At 42.0% G+C, this 22,030-nt stretch overlaps 1 protein-coding gene across 1 annotated transcript in view; it reads right to left on the reverse strand.

The window, feature by feature from the left end:
* Window positions 1-22,030, reverse strand: part of Dbx2 (developing brain homeobox 2) — a 31,233-nt gene that overhangs the window by 7,255 nt on the left and 1,948 nt on the right. Inside the window, exons 2-3 of the mRNA XM_021216202.2 lie at window positions 9,751-9,846; window positions 1,656-1,843 (exon numbers count right to left, since the gene is read on the reverse strand). Coding sequence (XP_021071861.2) covers window positions 1,656-1,843; window positions 9,751-9,846 — 284 coding nt within the window. The remainder of the gene's footprint in view (window positions 1-1,655; window positions 1,844-9,750; window positions 9,847-22,030) is intronic.

The raw sequence follows: 22,030 nt of genomic DNA on the forward strand, positions 1-22,030 counted from the left end.
CTCTACTTACTGGCCCTGTCTGAGCTCCTGTCCTGACTTCCTTCAATGGTGAGCAGTGATATGTAGGCATATGTCTAATAAACCCTTTCCATCCCAAGTTGCTTTGGTCATCACAGCTCATCACAGCAATGATAAGCCTGACTGAGATACCCTTGTATGTGGACACCCTGCATAGATGCAGATGGTGGCTCAAGGACAAGGAAACCAGAAATTCCTATTAGGCTGCCTGAGATAGAAATGACATTCCAAACACCTTTGCCACATGATGGCAGACCTACATTCACTCTTCTGCATTTCTTCCTCTAGAAGTTGGGCAGGATGTCAGTATGGAAGATGAAATAGGGAAATACTAGTGTTCTAGGAGCTAATTGGTCATCTTGAGTGTATTCTATGCTCTCGAGCTTTGCATGCACAACTGGGTGGAAGAGTAGTAAATGAGGAAGGCACAGATGCTGCAGATATGAAATGCACAGAATAAAGAATCCCACCCAGAGGGGTCCAGGAGCCTCCCATTCTCTCTCCGATTTGGGGTTGAAAGTGAAAAGGAAGACAGGAAAATTGGCTCCTGCTTTTGAAGGTGATTAGTTAGTCTGCTTCTCTGGATCAAAGACAATACACACACACACACACACACACACACATATATATATATATATATATATATATATATATATATATATATGTACACACATATCTATGTATATATGTACACACATACCTATGTATATATGTACACATATATGTATATATACACATATACATATATATACACACATACACACAAATAATAGCAAGAATGTATCATATGATATATATATACATACATATGTATAATATATAATACCACAGATGTATCATATAATTTATATATTCATATACACACGTATAATATATATAATATTAAGAATGTATATGATATATATACATGCATATACATATACATATATGATATATAATGCCAAGGATGCATCATATAATATATATACATACATATACACACATATATATATTATATATTCAATATATATAAAATACCTGTAACCACAAGCTTTTTCCACCTAGTCTCTTTGTTCCCAGAAATAACAACTCTGAAACTTCTTATATATGAATAAATGCCTAGGTCAATAGCTTTGAGATGTTTCCACTAGCTCATAACTTATTTATCCCATTTAAACTAGTCTAAGTCATTCCGCATGGTTAGTTACCTCTCCTCCTTCATGTTCAGGTGACAATCTCCTCCAGTGTTGAGGAAAATCCTGTCCCAGAATATTCTCTCTCTCTCTCTCTCTCTCTCTCTCTCTCTCTCTCTCTCTCTCTCTTTTCCTCCTGGAACTCCCACCTCCCATTGTCTGCCTTAGCTCATTTCCGTAGATTTTTTTTTTAATTGACAGGTAAAACTTTTACACAGGGCACAGAGATTCTTTCTACAATACCAAGGACATACATCTATATATCCCTTCATTTCAGAAGGCTCTGCTTTGCTACCTCAGTGTGTGTGGATCCGTCTCCACACAGGATTTGTCCCATGGGCCTCAACCCACTGAAAATTCAGAATGCTTTGGGGTACAAACCTGCACAAGATATATTTGCCAAAAGAACCAATCTCCCACTGCTGCTGAAAGCAGGACTGGGCTCCATCTTTCTCCTCACTGTACCTGCGACTCCTTCAGTCCCAAGCTGACAGCAAGCTTCCTTCGGTCTGTTTTGCTGATGTATTTCTGCTTCTGAAACATTTTCTCCAGGGCCTTTCTCTGGTCCTCTGAGAATACAGCTCTTCTTAAAATCCCCCTGCGAGCTTTGGAATTTGAGTCCTGGGTCAGCAGAGGCAGCCCGTGTTCTTCTCCTGGCAGAGACAGGAAATACAAAAGGGAACAGGGTTAGAGAGGGCAAGCCCTCAGACTCTCAGAACAGCGGTACCTCATAGTTCACACGGTGGCAGGCTCTTCTCTCTACAGCAAGAGCTATGTTGCTTAAGCTATCGGAGTGGTGGACTTCTTTGAGGACCCGAAAAATGCTGATCGTGGAAGGATATTCCAAGTAGTAAATAAAGTAGTACAAAGATAACTCAAAGCCCAGCCCTAATCAACAGTCCCACAAATCTGCTTCTCCCTTGGTAGTTCACTTAGTCCTTCTAGTAGATATATACATATACATACACATACGCATATATCATTCATATATATATATATATATATATATATATATATATATATATATATCTCACAACCAATTACTTCCAAAGTTCTTAGAGTGATGCAGATCCAATTCTATTCAAAGGACATAAAGCTCAGGTACCACCCAGACATTCTCAGTTTAGCCTGGTTCTTTCCTCTGCATTTTGGTACCCTTGATTTATAAACTGCATCCAATCTAACAGTGTAGCCCAAAATATCAAAAATTAGGAGAAAATGGCAACTACCCAAAGAAGTGAATAAACTATCCAACCTTTAAAGATGAAAATGTAGGACAGACAGCAGCAAAGGAATGACCATGTGTGATGTTTTAAAGCATGTGGTTACAACCAGAAAAAAGCGCCAAGGAGAAGGGGTTGAATGGCCAACGTGAACACTATCGTCACAGGAATATGGATGTAAAATCCGTGCCCACAGTCTACAGTCTAAGCTTAGATCTATTTCCCAGCCAGGAACAACTTGGCTGTGGCATAGGTGAGGGCTGAAGATGGATCCAACCCATCCTGAAGGTGCTCACAGTTGATGAGGAGAAGCACAAGGGCTCTGAGAGTTAGACAAGCACATAACCATCAGGGACAGTGCAAAGCCACAAAGGAGCAGCAGCCAGAACAGGAGAGACCACAGTCAACATACAGACAGCCAGAGTGGGAGGCCGACTAGACAATCCCCAGAAGAGCATCTTCATAGCAGCAAGTGTCAGGAGGGAGTCTGGGGCATGACACTGGGCTACGCCGGGTGACGCCAGGTGATGCTGGGCAACACCAGGTGATGAAGAAGCCACATTGAGGAGTCACACACAGCCAGGTGCTTCCATTGTACAGAGTGTCACCAAGAGGAGAGCAGAAGATAACTGGGAAGCTAAGTTAGAGCCACTGAGGGTGTTTGTGAAACAAGCTTGGGATATAGTTTGACTAAAAGGGCCTTGCTCAAAGACAGAATGAACCCAGGACCACAGGGAAGTAAATATTTCTGATGTAACAAAAACTTCTACATTAGTATGTAACAGACAAAAACCTTATAGACTACAAAGGTGATTTTAAAAAATTGAATGATTTTAATGCCTATGGCGCGTTCTAGGTCTTAAGATAAGGCAATGGGGGAATGAAACGCATTCATATACCCTAAAACTTTCAATAGAAGTCCTAACAAGTTATTAAAAAAACAAAAAACAAAAACAAAAAACTGGCATCCTGTAGAGGATCTATAGATGCAGTTCTACCCTTGTGGGGGACAAGCACTGAAGTCAAACCTCACTCTACTGGGAGCAAACCTCCTCCTGGACCCATAGCCAAGTTCAGGTTCTGGCCTAGTTTCTCTTGTTTCTCAGGTTTGGGTGCCTGAAAATGAACAGTAACAACAATGAACAAGCAAAAGCTATGGCAAACACCAAGTACAGTGTATCAAACACAAAGAACACTGTATCAAACACCAAGAACACTGTATCAAACACAAAGAACACTGTATCAAACACCAAGAACACTGTATCAAACACCAAGAACAGTGTATCAAACACAAAGAACACTGTATCAAACACCAAGAACAGTGTATCAAACACAAAGAACACTGTATCAAACACAAAGAACTCTGTTTCCTTCATGTCTTTTCCATGTGTCTCTCCCACTGGTGCCCCCACTACCCTCCCCTTACCCAATCTTACACAGATGCCATTTTACCATGGCAAGTCAACACAACCATACGAGGTTTAGCCTCCCTGGATTCCTGACCCCATTCTGAGAAACATTCCTGTACCTATTCATACAGGAGGTCCTAAGTAGGCTTCTTCGGAGATACATGCTCCTCATACCCCCCTGACTACTAACATGCATTGGGCTTACAAGTAGGTAAAAATGTGTCGCGACCGGCCTTGACCAGCAAGAACGACGCGACGCCTGAGATCCTTCTCAACAGCACTTTATTCAGGAACACCTTTCATGATGCTACGGGGAACACTAATGGACTACCAAGGCCACCCTATATACTGGAGCGTTTACTGCCCAGGTGCTCTGTGTCTTACTGTTGCCACGGGATAGGCTAAAGCAAGAATCACTTCAATAACATAAGGCTGGGCAAAGAGGATTTGTGCTGAGTCATTATTATTATCAGATGGGCAGTGGAAGCCAGCGCCATCCTATAATGGCGAATGATATGGCTCACAACAAAAATGCAGAGAAGAAAAGATAGAATATTAAATGTAAGCACCAAGGTAGGCCATTATAGAAGTATGGACAAGTAATCTGGGCATGTTGTTGTACGTTTTACATTTGGATCGGTTTTCTAGGAGACACAAGCAACCATGGGACCAACCTTCAGAAGGGCAGTTTTCCTTTGTCATTCCTGTGGTCTGTAACCCTGCCATGTTTTATCACAAGCTCTGTTTCCAAGGTGGGCTACCTAAGGGTCGTACATCCCAGCCCACTTTGAAAAAGCCCTGTTTAGGTTCCACACTAAAATAACTCCAAATCCATACACCACTAGAGCCAGCCCACCCCACAGCTTTGTGAGAAAGGTAAAGAATATGGGGGAACAGCTTTGACTCTAGACAGCTTCAGACTCTCAAGGATTCTTTCAGGATAAATCAGACTGGAGGCTACCAACAGCCCTTTGAGGATTAAAGCTCTCTCACCCTTCCAATGAACTCAGTAGCTTCTCAGAGCTGGGGGGGAGAGAGGAGCCATTTGGTTGATCCAGACCTCTCCTCCAGGCTAGCTAAAGTACCACTAACCTCTGTTTAGTGTTTCTTCAGATTTCACTATTTAAATCTGGAGTCTGTCTCCTGATGCCAGTTTTCCTCTGCTAAGGAGGGTGGGGGTAAGTGTAGAGGTCTTTCACTCTCTGACTTCCTCTTAGCTTGGGTTTTACCTGAATGTCTTCTATTCAATGCGCCTAACCCAGAATTGTTCCTGTCCAAAGGAAAGACAGGGACAAAAATGGAACAGAGACTCAAGGAAAAGCCATCCAGAGATTGTCCCACCTAGGGATTCAGCCCATGTGCAGCCCACTGAATCCCCACACTATTGCTGATGCTAAGAAGCACTTGCTGATGTTGTTCCCTGAGAGGTTCTACCAGCACCTGACCAATACAGATGCAAATACTCACAGTCAACCATCAGACTGAGCCAAGGGACCCCAAAGGAAAAGTTTGAGGAAGGACTGAAGGAGCTGAAGGTGGTTGCAACCCCATAGAAGAACAATATTAACTAACTGGACCACCCAGAGCTCCCAGGCTCTAAACCACCAAACAAAGAGTATTCATAGAGGGAGCCATGGCCACAGATACACATGTAGCAGAGGATGGCCTTCTTTGACATCAATGGGAGAAGAGGCCCTTGGTACTGTAGAGGCTTGATGCGCCAGCATAGGGGGATGCTAGAGCAGTGAGGTATGAGTAGGTGAGTTGGTGAAGGAGCATCCTCACAGATGCAAAGGAGAGGGAGGAGGGTGATGGTCTGGGAGTCTGTGGAGGGGCAACAGGGAAGGGGGAGTCTAGTAGGAATGGGATTTCCTCCTCTGCACAGCCTGTGGCTAAAGCACACCTCATATCCTGGTGATGCTCTGCACACCAGGATTACACGTTTTTCACACTCTGTCCTATCTAGTCCATCCTACCCTCTTCTATTCTGTAGTTGAAAACTCTCTCAGGGAACCAAGAGATTTTTATAAGCAGTCCTATATTTGATGTCATGGGATACCTGGGGAATGGGTTATAGAAAAGAAGCCTGCAGACCTGGGAGGTCCCCACCATTACCATCTGGGCTGGACTCTCAGGCAGAAAAGAAAAAGAAAAACCTGAGCCTTAGGAATGAGACTCTGCTGCTGTCTCCGCCTCTCTAGAGCTTTGAATGGAGCCATCAGCTGGGAAAGCCTATTGTGTCAAGTCTCTGAATCTTCGAAGATTCTTCTTGGTTGACTGGAGGTCATTCATCTCTGCGACACCACTCCATCACTTTTGAGAAGTCAATACCTATATTCAAATGATCTACAGATTCAATGATTATCTTCTAAGCAATATAATCGGACTTCTTTCTAAATTTGAAAACAAAAACAGAAACAAAAATGTGTCCCTCCAAAGATCTTAGAGTGGTTAAATTAAATCTCTCTGCATATTAAATATTTTATATCTGCTTGGGGATATGTTACGGGAATTTCAGTGGTCTTTACTAGGTTTCCACAGCTGTGGCCAGTTTTCCCAGACTACCCATCACTCAAGCTCAGAGCGGTAAAGCAAACCCTCAGGTCAGGTGGCACTCCTATTAATCAGCGCATTACCGGTCTGTGAAAGTGAGACCCACAAACATGATCTGAATTTACCCAGCAAAACTAATGCCCCTGCCTGCTGCTGTCCACAAAATGCTATACTCACACTTGGGGAGATACAATGTTCTTTTAAGTTTTAACAAAGAAGAAAAAGGGTAGATGAGCTGGAAATGTCAAATGCAAGTGCACCTTCCAGGGTGGTGGCGAGTTTCCTCTGCTCAGACTTACATAAAGTTGGTTCCAAATCCAAGTTCTGTCTTCTAGGGCATAAACTTCTTGAAAGGTCAAGTTGGGTACTCAGAGACCAAATGAAATAATCATCTAATTAACTCAATTTGCTAGCCTACCTAATTAAGATTTCATTTATTTTAAGGTTTTTTTAAGTCATTATCTACATCATTTGCACAACTTTCCCTTTCATTTTAGCTGGGGAATGTGTTCTTTTTGAAAATGAGTTTATGAGTGTAATATCAAAGATCTTTTTTTTTTCCATGCAATGCTTTAGGGGAGGGACCACCTTTTATGGGTGCCTTTTGATTTTTTTTTTCTCTACTGTTCTCAGTGTCTTGTTAAAGTGTTTACTGCATGTGAGAAGGACACTGGGTGAATGATGGCTTGCACATTTGCAACAGGGCATCAGCCCTAAACCTGAGGGGTCAAGAAAACTCCAAAGGACATCCCACTGGGAGTGGAAGCAGCACTTCCCTTGCCCAGCTGCAGGTGTGCTGAGCTGATGCTGTCCTCCAAGAGAGAACAGAGTCAACCTTCTGAAGCAAGAATGGTAGCCATCAGCTTCGTCACTTGGTAAGTTTTAGCTCTAAACTCTACTTTTGGCTGTCCAAGTGGAAACTTAACACAAGCTTACTTGAACAGTTCATTTTCTCTCTCTCTCTCTCTCTCTCTCTCTCTTTCTCTCTCTCTCTCTCTATTTCTGCAATGGAAAATAATTTAGCAACTTGGACATAAACACTTATTATTTTTTAAAAAAGAGAAAATCTAGTAAATTCTTTTAGTTTTTTTTTTTCTTTTCTTTTTTTTTAAAAAACACTGCAGATGTAAAGCTCATTAGCCACACCCTGGCTAATTATCCCATATTTCTAGAGAATTCTTTACGGACATCAAGATAGCACCATATTATTAGTTGTTGCCAATGTGAATGAACATTATAAATAGGAAAATAAGACATTCATCTCGGAGTTATAAGTAATAATGTGACATGGCACCATTTATTAGAAACACATGTGGGTTCTCTAAATGGTCTTAGGAGGCCAACATTCTGAGGGAAGACAGTCAAGGGCAGTATATTTTATCCTTGATCTGAACTACACTGATCTTTCAAGCCAAGTGGTTTTTTTTCCCCCCAAGATAAACATGGGGCTTGGAGCCCTGAGGGATGAGCGTCATTTACAACAGTTCTGCAGAGGGCACTGGGTGTGAAGGGCTGAGAAATAATGAGAGAAAACCTTCTTAAAATAATCATTGGAGCTCTTGGGAAGATGACGTGCTCTAGTAAACCACCCAATGCTTTTTTTTCCCTTATTTACTAAACTGGCCCAAACGTTTATGGGTTAGAAACTCTTAAAACACTGCTTTAAAATAAATACACTGCACCTCCATGTATACCCATATGCCTGAGCATCCTTATGACATGAAACAGATCTACATGCCTGAGCTGTAGCACTAGCAACCTGCTAAAGTAAACCAATATCAAGATGAAGCAAGTGAACTTAAGTGTGAGACCTCTTCAATAGATGGAGGTGCCACTGGGATGGGGTTTAAGCATCTGGGTTTAAACATCATCTTCTCCAGACATCTTTGCCCGACATTCCTCTCTCTGGTGATAAATGGTGCCTTGATTCGCACAAGTTTCCAATCGCCCTCATAGAGGACCACCTTGAAGGAGCGAGGAAAAGGTTTAGTCATGGTTTCTATTTCACTATTCAAATGCAATACATTCTAGTTAAATCGACAATTAATAGGTCACCACCAAAATAGCACTGTATCAGTCCTGGTTAATACACAATCCCCACAGTTGATAATGGGCCCTTGTGTATTCAGCGAGTCCCTGTATACACTCAGCTCAGCCACTAAAATCCCCTTTCAGGTGGACAGGGCTATATGGGAAGATGAGCTAGAATGAGTCTATAAAAGTCAGCTCCATTCACTGTTTTATTTTTCAGCCAAGGGCTTTAAATGGCGTCCAGAAACTCACTCGGAATGTGAAGCAGGAGAAAAGACTGACGCACAGAGCCTGGCTTTATGACCACACAAAAGGACAAATGACCCTTGCCCAAGCCCTCTCGCTGTGAAACGGTCCCTAAAGTTCATCTGCAGAGTGAAAAATTGTGGTGAGGTCGCGTGTGGATGAGTCCAGCGAAAGTGAGCATTGGTCACGGGTCTGTCGCCCATTGTAGCCGCGTCCCAGGCGTGTAAAGGGCTCTGTGGGAAAGTATCGGCCTCCTAAAGAGAAGCTCAGAAGCCTGCAGCTCATTAAACAGCAACATTTGCTGCCTCACTTGTCCGGAGTCATTCTGTGGGGAAACGGCTCTCCTTGAAACTTCCATAAAGCACAGGAACACATATGGGGCCATGGGGCCTGAAACCCAATGAGAGGCTGAGACTCACACTTCTCCACTCTCACCTGTCGTGGTTGTGTACCTGTGCAAGTGCCTTCTCGTGCCCCCCACCCCTGCCTGACTCTCTCTAGGGCTCATCCTCTGCCTGTTGATTTTACTGACACACCAAGACACCTGTGTGCATGAGATTGCGTGGGCACCACGATACTCCGTTCAGTTTCTCCTTTCCCAGACACAAATGAATTTTGCTTTTAGAGCGTTTAGAGACCCCCGCCCTGAAAACATTTACCCGCTTTTATGGTCCTGAGTTTCTAATTATTTGCTAGACCTGTGACTTTCTTAGTCACTTTAAGCTGAATGGAAACACCACACAGCGCCCTCTGTTTGCCCGCATTCCTTTTCGCCCCTTTTTAAACGGAGTGTGGCTGCAGGTTTCAGAAAGTGTCAAACTGGTCCCTCTGAGGTCTGTTATATCAAATGGAAAACAAGCTCTTGCCTTGGCGCTCATCAGCTCCGGGCTCAGTGTGGCCTGAAAACCAGCTCACAATCGCTCACTGTGCCTAGGTTTGATAATCTCTGGAAAGCTCCTGAATGGGGTCGCTGTGATTTTTAGTGAGGAATTAGCTCCTTGCCGTTGCACTGCCAATTAGCTTCCCTGAGCACATTAAATCCTGCTGCTTTGGTTTACAGAATAGCTGAGGCATTGCTGATGAAGCATTAAAACTTACTTGAAAAAGCTGTGGGGGAGGCCGGGCGCCTGCAGGACCCACCGCAGCATGCAGAGTAGAATGGCGCGGCGCTCAGAAGAAAGGGTTTGGAAGGCACTGCAGAGAGAGCATTGATCTCATTGATTAACCGTTTCTTTTACACAATATTCAAAACTCCAGCTCCCCCCCCCAGCACCCCCACCCCCGAGTGAAGGCACTCCATTGCTAAACCTTCCTTCCCCTCCATTCTAACTCTTTTCCGAAATTAAAGTCATTTTAAAGTGTCAAAGTTCTTGCCAAGCACACCCCTCAGGATTTGGAAGATGTGGTGGAAAGACTCAAGCCAGCGTGGATGTAATTACAAATAATGAATAGCGACTGTTCTTTTATACAAGGAACACTAGGGTAATAGTATGCAATCAACATCTGCAACGATGTACGAGTCCTCTGCATCTGCCCTGGCCAACATGACAGCTTCTGGCCAAAGGCGATTGCCAAGCTCAAAGATGGCTAGCTTGAGTAGGTACTAAATCTTCAGACCAAATTAACTTAAGTTTAAAGAGACTATTGTGGCTAAGGATTACAATATTAAATGGCATGGTTCTAAACATTCTACTTACCAAGAAAATTTTAACTGTCTGGTTGTTTTGGAGAGAGTATATCATCTTCAGGGTTCATTTTCAGGTTCTAGGAAAGATGTGGCTAGCTGGATTCTGAGGATGCTAAGAGCGGATTTACTGAGCAGCTCCATGATAAACGAACTCTTTCTGACCCCAGCCACTTGTCTTAAAACAATCACATTGCCTCTCAAGGTAAACCTAGTTGCCAGAAAGCATGTTTACCCTGTAGTGAGTCAGCCCTTAATTCTGTTCTGCTCGGTTTATTCAAACACAGGATTCATAACGCTGTTAAGAGACGCTCATGGAATCCTTCATGTGTGGGAAGGAGACTAATCGGGGGAATCTAAATAATAATGATGTTTTTATTATTATTGTATGTTGTTCTGATGTCTTGACTACACCACGTCACAGAGACAACAATCATTTTACTTAAATTTAATTTCAGAAAAATTTTGATCTCTGTTCCTCACTCCGTAGAAACACAGCTCTAAAGACTACCATGGACTCTAATAGACTATTGTTATTAATGAGTGGCAGGCCTGGTTGAATTCTTCAACATACCATCTCCTTTAATAAAATGCCTTAGTACAGTATAAATAAAATAAACTAAAAGATGCAGCTTTATATGTCTATAGTAGCAACGGAAATGTAGTCTTTAAAAGTTCATACTGAGCTGGGCAATGGTGGCCCACACCTTTAATCCCAGCACTCGGGAGGCAGAGGCAGGCGGATTTCTGAGTTCGAGACCAGCCTGGTCTACAAAATAAGTTCCAGGACAGCCAGGGCTATACAGAGAAACCCTGTCTCAAAAAAAAAAAAAAAACATAATTGGATAAATGGTCTTTGAAATGAAGAACAGGAAGGGGACAGGAGGAATAAGACATTAACCGAGCTCTCCACCCCAGGACACCCTCAAATATGGAATCTTTTGAAACGGATGACCTCAAAATCTAAATCTCAACCTGAAAATATTTTTACTATTTTCTCTTTTCTTCACTTGGCAACATCTTTCCTTTTCTTGATCACACTAGATAACCTTATTCTGATATGCCTACACACCTGTTTAAAGAACATGATACTTTCAGACTTGTACTTTTAAACCAAAAGGCATGTAGTTATTTTAACCAATGTCTTTAAAAGTTAGTTATCATAAAACAAATAGATTGTGCAAGAGAAATATTTTTGGTACTTGTAGAATCCCAGAGGCCTCAAAATTGTAAACTAGTTAAAAATCCAATATCTCTTCCCCTATCACATAATGATGTTGTGTTTACTTATATAATATCTGAATTTCTATAAAACATAAAGTGCTTTAATGCTGTTTTGAAAACTGGTAACTAAGCATGGAGAGGAAAGGACACATTAGTTTTGTTTTCCAAAATTAATAAAATAAACAGCTTCATTACTAGTGTTGACCATAGAACCATCACAGAAATGATCATTTTATTTGGATTATACATTTTATAAGAGTAATCCATGAAATTCTAACAGTGTGGTCACCTAAACTAGATCTGCATAATGTCCAGTTGACATTCCAACCTAGATGGAAAAAAAAAAAACTTACAAGGCCCCACCCCCAGGTAAAGGGTTACAAGCAAAGGTTAGCCACTAGGAGAGGGAAAAGCAATCTTATTAGGGGGCGAGTTGCCTGATATGGTGTTCAACCTCAATGGTCAGCCTTAAACACCAAGGGGATGCAGCATACATGCCTTAAGGAGAGGTGGTGAGGTTAGGAGATAGTAGGAAGGTGTGTGTGTGGGGGGGGGGGTGATTGAAGGCAGAGAATATGGACTCAAAATAATGTAAACACAGCATCCTGTATGAAATTCTCAAAAAACATTTAAAGAACAGTATGATCTTTTTTTCTATGTTTTTTCTTTTTGGTTTTTTCGATACAGGGTTTCTCTGTGTGGCCCTGGCTGTCCCAGAACTCACTATGTAGACCAGGCTGGCCTCGAACTCAGAAATCCGCCTGCCTCTGCCTCCCAAGTGCTGGGATTAAAGATGTGGGCCACCATTGCCCAGCTCAGTATGAACTTTTAAAGACTACATTTCCGTTGCTACTATAGACATATAAAGCTGCATCTTTTAGTTTATTTTCAAGCATTTCTGTTAACTTGTTACCTCTCCAAAACTAGCAGGAGTGGTCTTTGCATAATTAACAATGGCTATTGGGATTTTGTTTCCGTCTTTGTTTGTACTAGGTAGGAAAATGTTGCAACATTGTTGCAACTATGTATATAATGTTAAGCATCTACCATGTTATCTGGATGTACCAACACTGTGTATATCCTTTAGAGATTTGTCCAGGTATAGGACATAGAAGGTCACACACCAGCAGCACACAAAACGATGCAAGGTATAAATAAAGTACACATTGTCCTATTCTAAGAAGATATTTCCCAGGCTTAGGCTGTAGTCCTAATGACGGAAAAATAATGGATTAAAAAAAAAGTTTATGTGAAACAAGACAGCAATCAAACTCCCGACTGAACAGTGTGCTTTTGAAAGCATATGATCTGATGTTAAACCAGAAAAGCTTCCGTTGAACAGTCTGCTCTCATGCCATGCATTGCTCCACATGAAATGTGTAAACAGACTAACACCAAAGAATCTTCGATGACAGAAATATAATCAAGATCTACAGTACTCAGTGTAATTGAGGCAATAGAAACTGGCTTCCACATTGTGACATGACCAGACTGGCAGTTCCTTTGTACAGAACGATTTCACCATCTCAAATCATCTCTTTGACACGCACGTCTAACAAGAGGTTAGTCAGCTCCCGCTTGCTAGACATAAATACACCTTATTTAGGCTGGCTTATGTGGAAAGGGCTGTGAAATTCCAATTAAGTGCCCCTTTTTTCACGTCTGACAGAAGCCAAGTGCCAGTGCATCTGAGTCTGTGACAGGGAGAGTGTTGAACGGCCATAGGAACTCAACGTTGGAAATAGACCAACACCCTCAAAATAGATGTGACACTTTTAATATTTGTAAACAACATACTTTTTGTTAAGCCGTGAGTACAAGGCAAACTGAAGGCTGAGGAGAGCAAGCATTGGGTCCTTAGCAACTGCTCTGAAGATGCTCTCGAAAAGGCAGGAAAGGGGCAATTTCAGATTCCATCACTGAAGTCTGCATGTGGTTATTTCACCATTTATCAAGGTACGCTCCCTGACCAGTAGCTGTAGTGATAGTGTTTGTGGAGTCCTTGTCATTAGCTGGCCCCGGAATGGCCATGACTTTAGAACATTCTCTCTCCACTCATTGACACCAGACTTCAAAGCAACAGACATCTGAAATGTGACAGAATTCTTTCAAAAACATTAAACACGAACAAGATAAGCCATCTTGATTTTCACATTATGACTGATTATTGGCTAAGAGAGTAGGGATAGATAGCCCAGTTACTGGATAAGAGCTGGGTTCTAGAAAGTGAAATTATGTCAGGATTGCCAGGAGAGAAAAGCAAATAGCTTTAGGTTGTCCAGCAGCAATGTTGTGGCCTACCAATAGGACATATCTAATTCCATAGCACACTGACAAGTCTAAGGTCCTGTGTGTATGGGGAACTTGTGTTATAAACAAAATAAGTTGAACATTTTGGAGTTAAACTGGAATCTATCTGCACCCAAATAACCAAAGTTAGTCATTTGCACACAAAACTCATGAGCCTTCTGCTTTCTTTAACCGTGTATTATACTCACTCGAAGAAACAAATTCACAACAATACCAACACTTAGAACATCCGTTAAATGCTAATAGTTGATTTAATGATGAAGTATCCCTTTTAAAACAAGTACATAAGTTTTAATTAATGTATATTAAGTACCATGGCTTCATCCATAAGTGTCCCACAGTCAAAGACAGCTATAAACCCTCTGCAGAAGAATAACTTTCAAACTTTTATTGTCCTAAGTTACATTTTAATTTTTTTTGTTATTTTTCACTCTTTACTGATGGAGTAACATCAGTAAATGAAGTAATAACACTGTGAATCTTAGCAGTGTGAAAGCAGTTCCTTTACAATGTGGTGCCAGTTCTTTCTCAGGGAAAGAATACAAAGCTCACTAATGAGATCTTGGTAAGGCGTAAATCTCGGGAGCATATCCCGATCTGTGGATTGCACTGTATGTTTGAGAGGAAGAGGAGGGAAAACTCACTTGCTAAGCCAAATGTAAAATCAACCGAACAAAAACTTGAAGAAAACACATAATGGAAAATTAATAATTTCTAACATTTTTATGATAGCCTTTAAGGGCCAGGTTTTCAGTCACTGGGAATAAAAAGAAAACTAACTACAACTTCAAAATAGCACACAGTTCAAGAGACTGTCCAGATTAGAGTGGACCCAAAGACAAAGCTTTAAAGGGCAGCAAACCTCTGTCTGGAGCAGTCAGACCTAAGAACTCCCCGTTGTTTAACGAGGCTACATGTTCTCACACAGTCAGTTTGAAGCAGCCCATTTGTGTGATCCAGTTGCACACTCCACCTTCATTCAGCAGGGAAACACGTTAGAGCCCCCCCCCCCTTTCTGCTTTCTAGTCCTCAGGATACGGCAGAAGAGAGCGTTTTGGGGCTTTGCTTCAAGTATTTGCCGGACAGAAAATAACAGATCTTCATGTGTGCAAACAGCTCATGAGATGATGATTCCAGCAAAATGCTACACCCTTGATTCTGGCCTTGAAATCTGTGGCAAATTTGAGCTGCATTCTACCAAATGCCAAGGTCTGCCAGGACTACAAAGACAAAGGGGAAACTTCCCATTCATGGAAGAATTTGCTTTTTCTCTGAACTCACGTTAGAATCAACTGGATATTACTACACAAAAATACTGGTGCCTGGGTTCCACTCCAACTAGGTTAAATCTGGCTTCCTATGTAAGAGGCCCCTCATATATCATTGGCCAGGGGATTATAGTGTTGAGCCAGGAAGGCATCATTGGAAAGAGTATGAAACAAGACCTAGCACACAGTAGCACTCAATTGATGGCAGCCTTTCCCCCCTGTCAAGATCACGTGTGAGTGAAGAGAGATTCTGAGCCAAAACAGGGAAACAAATGGTACAGCCTGGACTTCTGATGCAATATTTAATCAAGCACAGAGATCGCATACCTATAATCTCTGCATTCGGAAATGTACAAATGGGGGGGGGGGGAGCGGGGAGGGTGGAGAAAAACCAAAAATCTATAGTTAGGAAGGATTGGCTAATGGTGACTTTAGGCATGAAAACCATCTTGGGATGTCTGAAACCATCCTTGGATGCCTGAAAATCCTTTAGAAAGCACTCAAAAGGACGAAGGAAGATGAGGGCACTCTAGCTTGGAAAGGCCACTTGTACAAAGGAACGGGGTGTGGGGCAGGCTAAAGACAGGAGTCCAGCTGATGGGACCAGGTCAAAGGAAGGAACAGCGCAAAGTGCAGCTATGTAAATCTCAGTGTAGCTACTGAGGCAGAGGCCTTCGTCCCAAAGCAGGTAGGTTCGTGCTACCTCCAGTTGAAGGAATAATTTGTGTTTTCAAGACGAGCTCCATGATAGGAAGAAAAAAAATCTTCCTGGACAGTGTCGGCTCAGTGGTGAAAGGGCTCTGAGTGCCTAGTCTGGGGACACCGTACTGTGGCAATGTACCAATAGTAAATACCTGCACCAACATCTTGCTCCAAGACCAACAAGGATATTGCCTGGCTTCCCCTCAAGCTACGAGCACACTGGATCCTTATGGACTGGATCACAGGGGCCCATGGCCACAGACTCTGCCATCTCACCAAGCATGGTCCATTACTCAGCTCCAAGAAAATTAGCTGGATTTGAGGCCGTGTCTTACTCTTTATACCATAAAGTCGGTGTCACAGGGGAGAATACTATAAAACAATGGCATCTGCAGCCTCCAGGACATCACTTCTGTGAAATCTCCCTGAATTCCAACTATTTAACACTCAATGATCAGTTCCTATACAGGTTTACCCTGAAGCTGGGTCCAGCCACTGGTTTTAAATGGCTACAGTGATCTGATCGTCTCCCTGCTACTGCAAAGTGCATGTGGCCTGTTTGCTCCTCTCTGGGACATAGAACGGTCTTGGTGACCATCTCAGTCAAGAGGTTGGCACGGCCCCATTTTAGAACCTCCCAGGCAGGTTGTGTTTCATTAGAGGCTTCAGAATGCCCGGGCTTCCAAAGCCACGCGGGCTTGTTTTCTGAACCCTCCCATTTAAAGCCCAGAAGCCATGCAATAAAAAAGGTCAAGACATTGAAGAATCCAACTCTGGATGACAAGTTCCAGCTGAGCACCCAGTCACCAGTCAACATCAACCATCGGTCACGTGACGGCACCGTGGACGTGCAGCCCACAGGACCTGGACATCTAGCCACAGCCTCGGGACATCCCACGTAAGAACCACTGAGCTGAGCTCACTCAGTCTACCAAAGAAAGGACAATTCATAAATTGCTTTTTTTTCCAATCTACAAAATGTTGATGTGGATTCTTATTGTACTTTAGCTGTGATTAAACAGAGGAAGTGCCTCTTGCCTCTTTTCCTGTCCCTTACCATGGGGCTTTTGAGCTATGTGCCTGAAAGATCAGTGTTGCTGCTAACCTCTGTTCTCATTTTGACATGAGGCACCTTGAACCACTCTGGACTACACGATCGGCAACACGAAGCACTTGAATCTAGACCCTAAAGTCACGGTCAGTAGCTTAAGAGTCAGACACTGACACGATACTTTAAAATATCCCCAACTTGCCATTTACGCTTTGGATGTAAGGGTTGGCAAATTTTCATGGACGAGAAAGTAAACATCTGGGACTTTGTGTGTCAGAAGATGTCTACCACTATTGGGTTTTGATTGCTAATGCAAAGCACCTATAGAAAAACATAAGAATATGTAGTGTGGTCCTGTCTCTCCTTTTAAGGCTCAGAGGGCATTTCGGACTTCAGGCTCAGTGTAACTATGGAGTTAATGGATGTGACTCAATTAAGTTTGGCATACTAGAAATTTGCTGGCAGTCCCAGCTTTAAATATACCACTCATTCTACTTCCAATGGTCACTTAGAATTAAAAAATTAAGGATGGCAAAGATACCTGCACATGTAACAGAAAACTGAAAATTCCACCCTCTCAGGACTTTGTATAAAGAAAAAAGTTATTAAATATTCAGCAATATACACAAAAAGGATCAAACTTCTTGGCCCCCTTTCTTTCTTCCTTTTTTCTCCTTTCCTTTTCCTAGATGCTAATCGCTCTAAGACCAGAGGTCTAAAACCTCACAGCGGCTTTTTGATCTTTGACTTCAGAAAGAATTTTAGTGCCTTAAGTTTACTGTTCGCATAACTCACAAAAATCCAACCCCGATATACTTGCAACTAATAGCCGGTTGACAACAATGAATAATGCTATTAAAAAGGAAATGAGTTATGGTAACCTTGTATAAAGTGATGAATCATTCAGCGTTGCCAAGTTAAGTACTGACTGGAGGCTAGAGAGAGAGAAGGATGGAGATTCCATTAAAAGTGGAAACATTACTGAAAGTAAAATAAAGTGCTTTGGAATAAAATATACAAGGGCCCAGTGAGCGTGTTATATATTAAGGCAAAAATCCAATTTCTTACGCGGATTGTATAAAACCAAAGAATGATCTAATGAAGTCTTAAATGAGGACTGTAACAAGCGTTCTTAGATAAAAATCATATTGTTTCCGTTTATACTTTGCCTTTTTACTCCTGACAAGTGCCAGGTGCATTTGAAGGAAAACTTATTCATGTCGACTTTAAAATGTCGTTCACTTTGTTAGATGTATACATAGCCGGGGGTTGGGAGAGTGTGAGCCAGAGAAAACTTTAAGAGTGGTGAATCGTTTCTTTAAAAGAGGAGGAGGAGGAGATGAAGAAGAGTGACGTGTGCACCCCACCTGCAATCTCAGCACATAAGAGGCCGGGGTCGGAGGGGCAGGAGTTCAAAGATATAAATTGGTATAACATAGAAATCGTTCCAAGCCAGAGTGGGTTACGCTGTGAGATCCAGGTTCAAAACTCCAAACGACTAAGACGGAGTCTGATGTGCTAGGCAATGGCCACAACACAAATCTGGCCACTCAAGGGTGGATGGCAGAGTAAATGAACTACTGCCCCTTGAAACAAGGGACATGTTTGCTTAAATAGCTTAAGAAAAATGTCCCTTGGGTACTCTTGCAACCAAAGAAGCGGAAAGCATTTTAACACGCAATGACTAAGCAGATCTCATGCACCGACAGCAGTCAAGTTGCCATCGTTTCTACCTGGCTAAGTACAATCATCTTAGACTAAATAGAGATGCTTCCTGGTGAGAACAAGGACAGGAAGGAGGCGGCACACTGAGGGAGGCAGAGGAATCTGACGCAAACAGATAAAGAAGAGATGATACCAGCGGAAAGATAAAGTCACCTGGGTCAACTCCTCAACTTGCCCAGCACAAGGCATCCTTATCTGGTGCAGTCATGATGCCCCCACCCATTCTGTTTAAATTCCATGTGATGCATATTCAAGCCATTGTACCTCTTAACCCCTGAAGTCACAAAAGTAGGGACTATGTGGAAGAACTAAGAGTTACCTAGGCCGCTTATTCCTGCTGTATTACAAAATAGCAATGGCTTCCATACGAGTTTCCCTCATCAGCTTACAGAAGCCTGTGCTGCTGATGGGAGGCAAGTAGGTGCTGAGGCTGGAGGCAACTGTATCATGCACTCATTGTTCCAAATCAGATGCCATTTTATAGGGAGGGTGGCTTTCTCCATGAGCACTAAAGGGCCTGTTAATGCTATCTACAATAAGAACTGCTTCTTATCGTGTTTTATGGGTTCTGCAAGTCATATCTAGGTTAACTACAAAGACGCGCTAAGCAGGTTATAGAAATACACAGATATACTAAGAATATGGTTCTGTGACTCCCAGGCACAGTTGGCAGAGGCAATGGCCAGAACAAAGAACATCTAATAAGAACAGCTACCATCCCATTCCAAATCCCATGTTCTTGTTGCCCTGGTTCTGGTCAGCATCATTAACAGTCCTGGTCCCAAGGATTCAATTCGCCAAAAAAACAAAGCTAGAGAAGACGTTATCAGTAAGCATGCCAAGCTGTGGGCAGAATCTGACATTAAAGACTTCTGAACCATTTCTCACCGAGTGCCTAGAACACTTTTATAGAGTCACAGTCTCGGTGTATCTCAGGGAAGGGAGGCTAAAACTTCATTTGTAATGCAATAGGTAAGACGGAGTTAAGAATGATGAATGAGATGGTCAAAAAACACGTGAAAACATGTCTGACAGGACAAAGCAACTCTAGGTGAATGACAGGGGAAAAAAAGCCACCAATCTTGCTTTTCTGAGCTACACAGTAGAACATGGAAGTTAAGACAACTTAGAGAATGTTAACTCGCTTATCCAGTGAAAAAATTTGCTTCCCAATCCTTTCAAATATGCAAATGGATTTAATAACTAGTAAAGTACTTTTGTATTCAATACTTACTAAACACTTTAAACAAATGTCATCAAAATGCAGGGTTACTTGTTATACTTAATTGGAAGAAAATCGATGGCACAATCACCCACAGGAAATTCACATGTCATTCTCATAATGAAGGGAAACTCATATTTTTTTTTTTTTGTAAATTTTAAGACCCTCCTTTAACTATAAAAGACATGAACATTCTAAGATACACAGTATTTTCCAGATAACAAGCTTTGGGGGGTGTTATCTTTCCCTATTTAGAGTTTCACTTACAAAGCCTTCTGACTCCCGCTAATAAACTAAAATGGTTTGTAGATATCCTTCTTTCAGATAAAAAGTAGAAGTGACTCTGTTCATTGCCTGCTGTCAGTAAATGTGTCTCCCTAGAGCCTTCAGAGAGCCGTTGACAGTTTTAAACTACAAAAACTGACAGCATGCTGCTTAGAGCAATTCTTCTCCCCAAAGTCTTCAAACTTGTCGATTCTCAAGGACTAAGCAGGGAAGGTCTGCTTTTACACCCCTGTCCTGGGGGCTAGAGACCCCTTTTCCTGGTTTATTCCTTTGGTTGAACTCCATGCGGTCTCAATAGCCCTCTTACTTTCCCACAGGGGATGCAAGACTAAGTCGAGGTAACAGACTGAAGACTGGGGTGGCTTTTTGTTTGGTTGGGTTTTTATTTTTTGGGGGGGGGGAAGGAGAGTTGGTTGGTTTTCTCTTTTGGGGGTCCATACACATTTAAAGTGATACATAGGCCAGGAACAAAATTAGTGAGTGAAATAAATTTATTACAGAAAACAATTGCCCTGCCAACAAGCTACCTCCTGGCCTACTATGAAGATTAAAGAAGCTAGCCATTGTGCAAATGACTGGTAACTGAGAGCACTGACTGCAGAAAAAGTCACTGCTCATTCACTGACTGTGCCAACCGCCCAAATCAGAGGTGGATGCACCACCGACCTCAAGTTTTGCAGAGTGAATGAGATTTATGGTGTCAGTAACAGGACATAACTAAATTAATGAAGTGAGGACACAGACAGCGGATAGGACTGTCGACTTGGGACAGTGTGGTTTATAAAAAGCAACTGTGGTAATCTCCCAACAGTTCATTGAGAGTGGTCAACAAATCAGGTAGGCAAAAAAACAAAAAACAAAAAACAAAAAAAACCGGCAGGATGCTCGCCTGCCACCCAGGAGACACAATTCTATCCCCACCGCTGACCAAAACCAACCCAATCAAGCAAAAGAACACAGTTAGTGATTCCTCACTCTTTATTTCCAAAACAGATACATTGTTGTCTTTGGAGGAGCGGAAGAGCTCTTCTAAGAATGTCAGTTACAGGCTGGGGGTGCACGGCAGTTTGCTTGCACAGCATGTGCAAGACTTCGGAAGGTCAGCCTCCAGCTGAGGGAGTGAGACCAGCCACACCCCCTCACCTGATCTCCCGCTGATCCATCCTTAAAGCTACTGTCAATTTACAACTTAAGAACTGATAGATGAAAGGGTTCCTGTATTTACTGAAATAGGACAGCACCATTTAAAAGGGAAGCCATGTTCAGAAACCTGTACTCTCTTCTAGATTACAAAAATAAATGAGCGTAAATCTGGTTTTAGGCAGCATATTTGCGGTCACAGATTTACGGGGCTGTTTTCCCACTGTCTTTAGATACTTTTTGTAGCTTCAAAAAGTGGGTCCTTTCTTCACAAAAAGTTCATTTTGAAACAAAGGTTTACTTGTTCAAATTAAAATTAACTAGGAGAAAATGGAACAAGTGGATCTGTTCCATTCAACGAGGATTGAATAAAACATTTGGTAAAACATACATGGAAACTATTGTGGAGTATTTCAAATTATGCCCTCTTACTTACTTAAAAAGCACCTTTTTTTTTTTTTTTTTGCATTTGGACACTTGAGTAAGCATACCAGAATTAATATGCTTTTGTGAATGAATGTTGAAAAACCTTTCTCCACTAATTACAATATTTAGAATGGAATGAATGTGTGTATGAAATAATTTTGTGAGTAACTGAGCTATCCATGTTAATTTACACTTAGTATGACCACTGAAGTCAACAGAGGTTACTATTAAGCAATTTTTCAAGCCTGAAAGTCAATCACCAGCAACTTAAGAATTCTTTAAAAACAACTTCTATGAACACAACAATTCCAAACCATCAAATCATGCAAACCACCAAATGG

Source organism: Mus pahari, chromosome 17 (assembly GCF_900095145.1).
Source record: "Mus pahari chromosome 17, PAHARI_EIJ_v1.1, whole genome shotgun sequence".
NCBI lineage: Eukaryota > Metazoa > Chordata > Mammalia > Rodentia > Muridae > Mus > Mus pahari.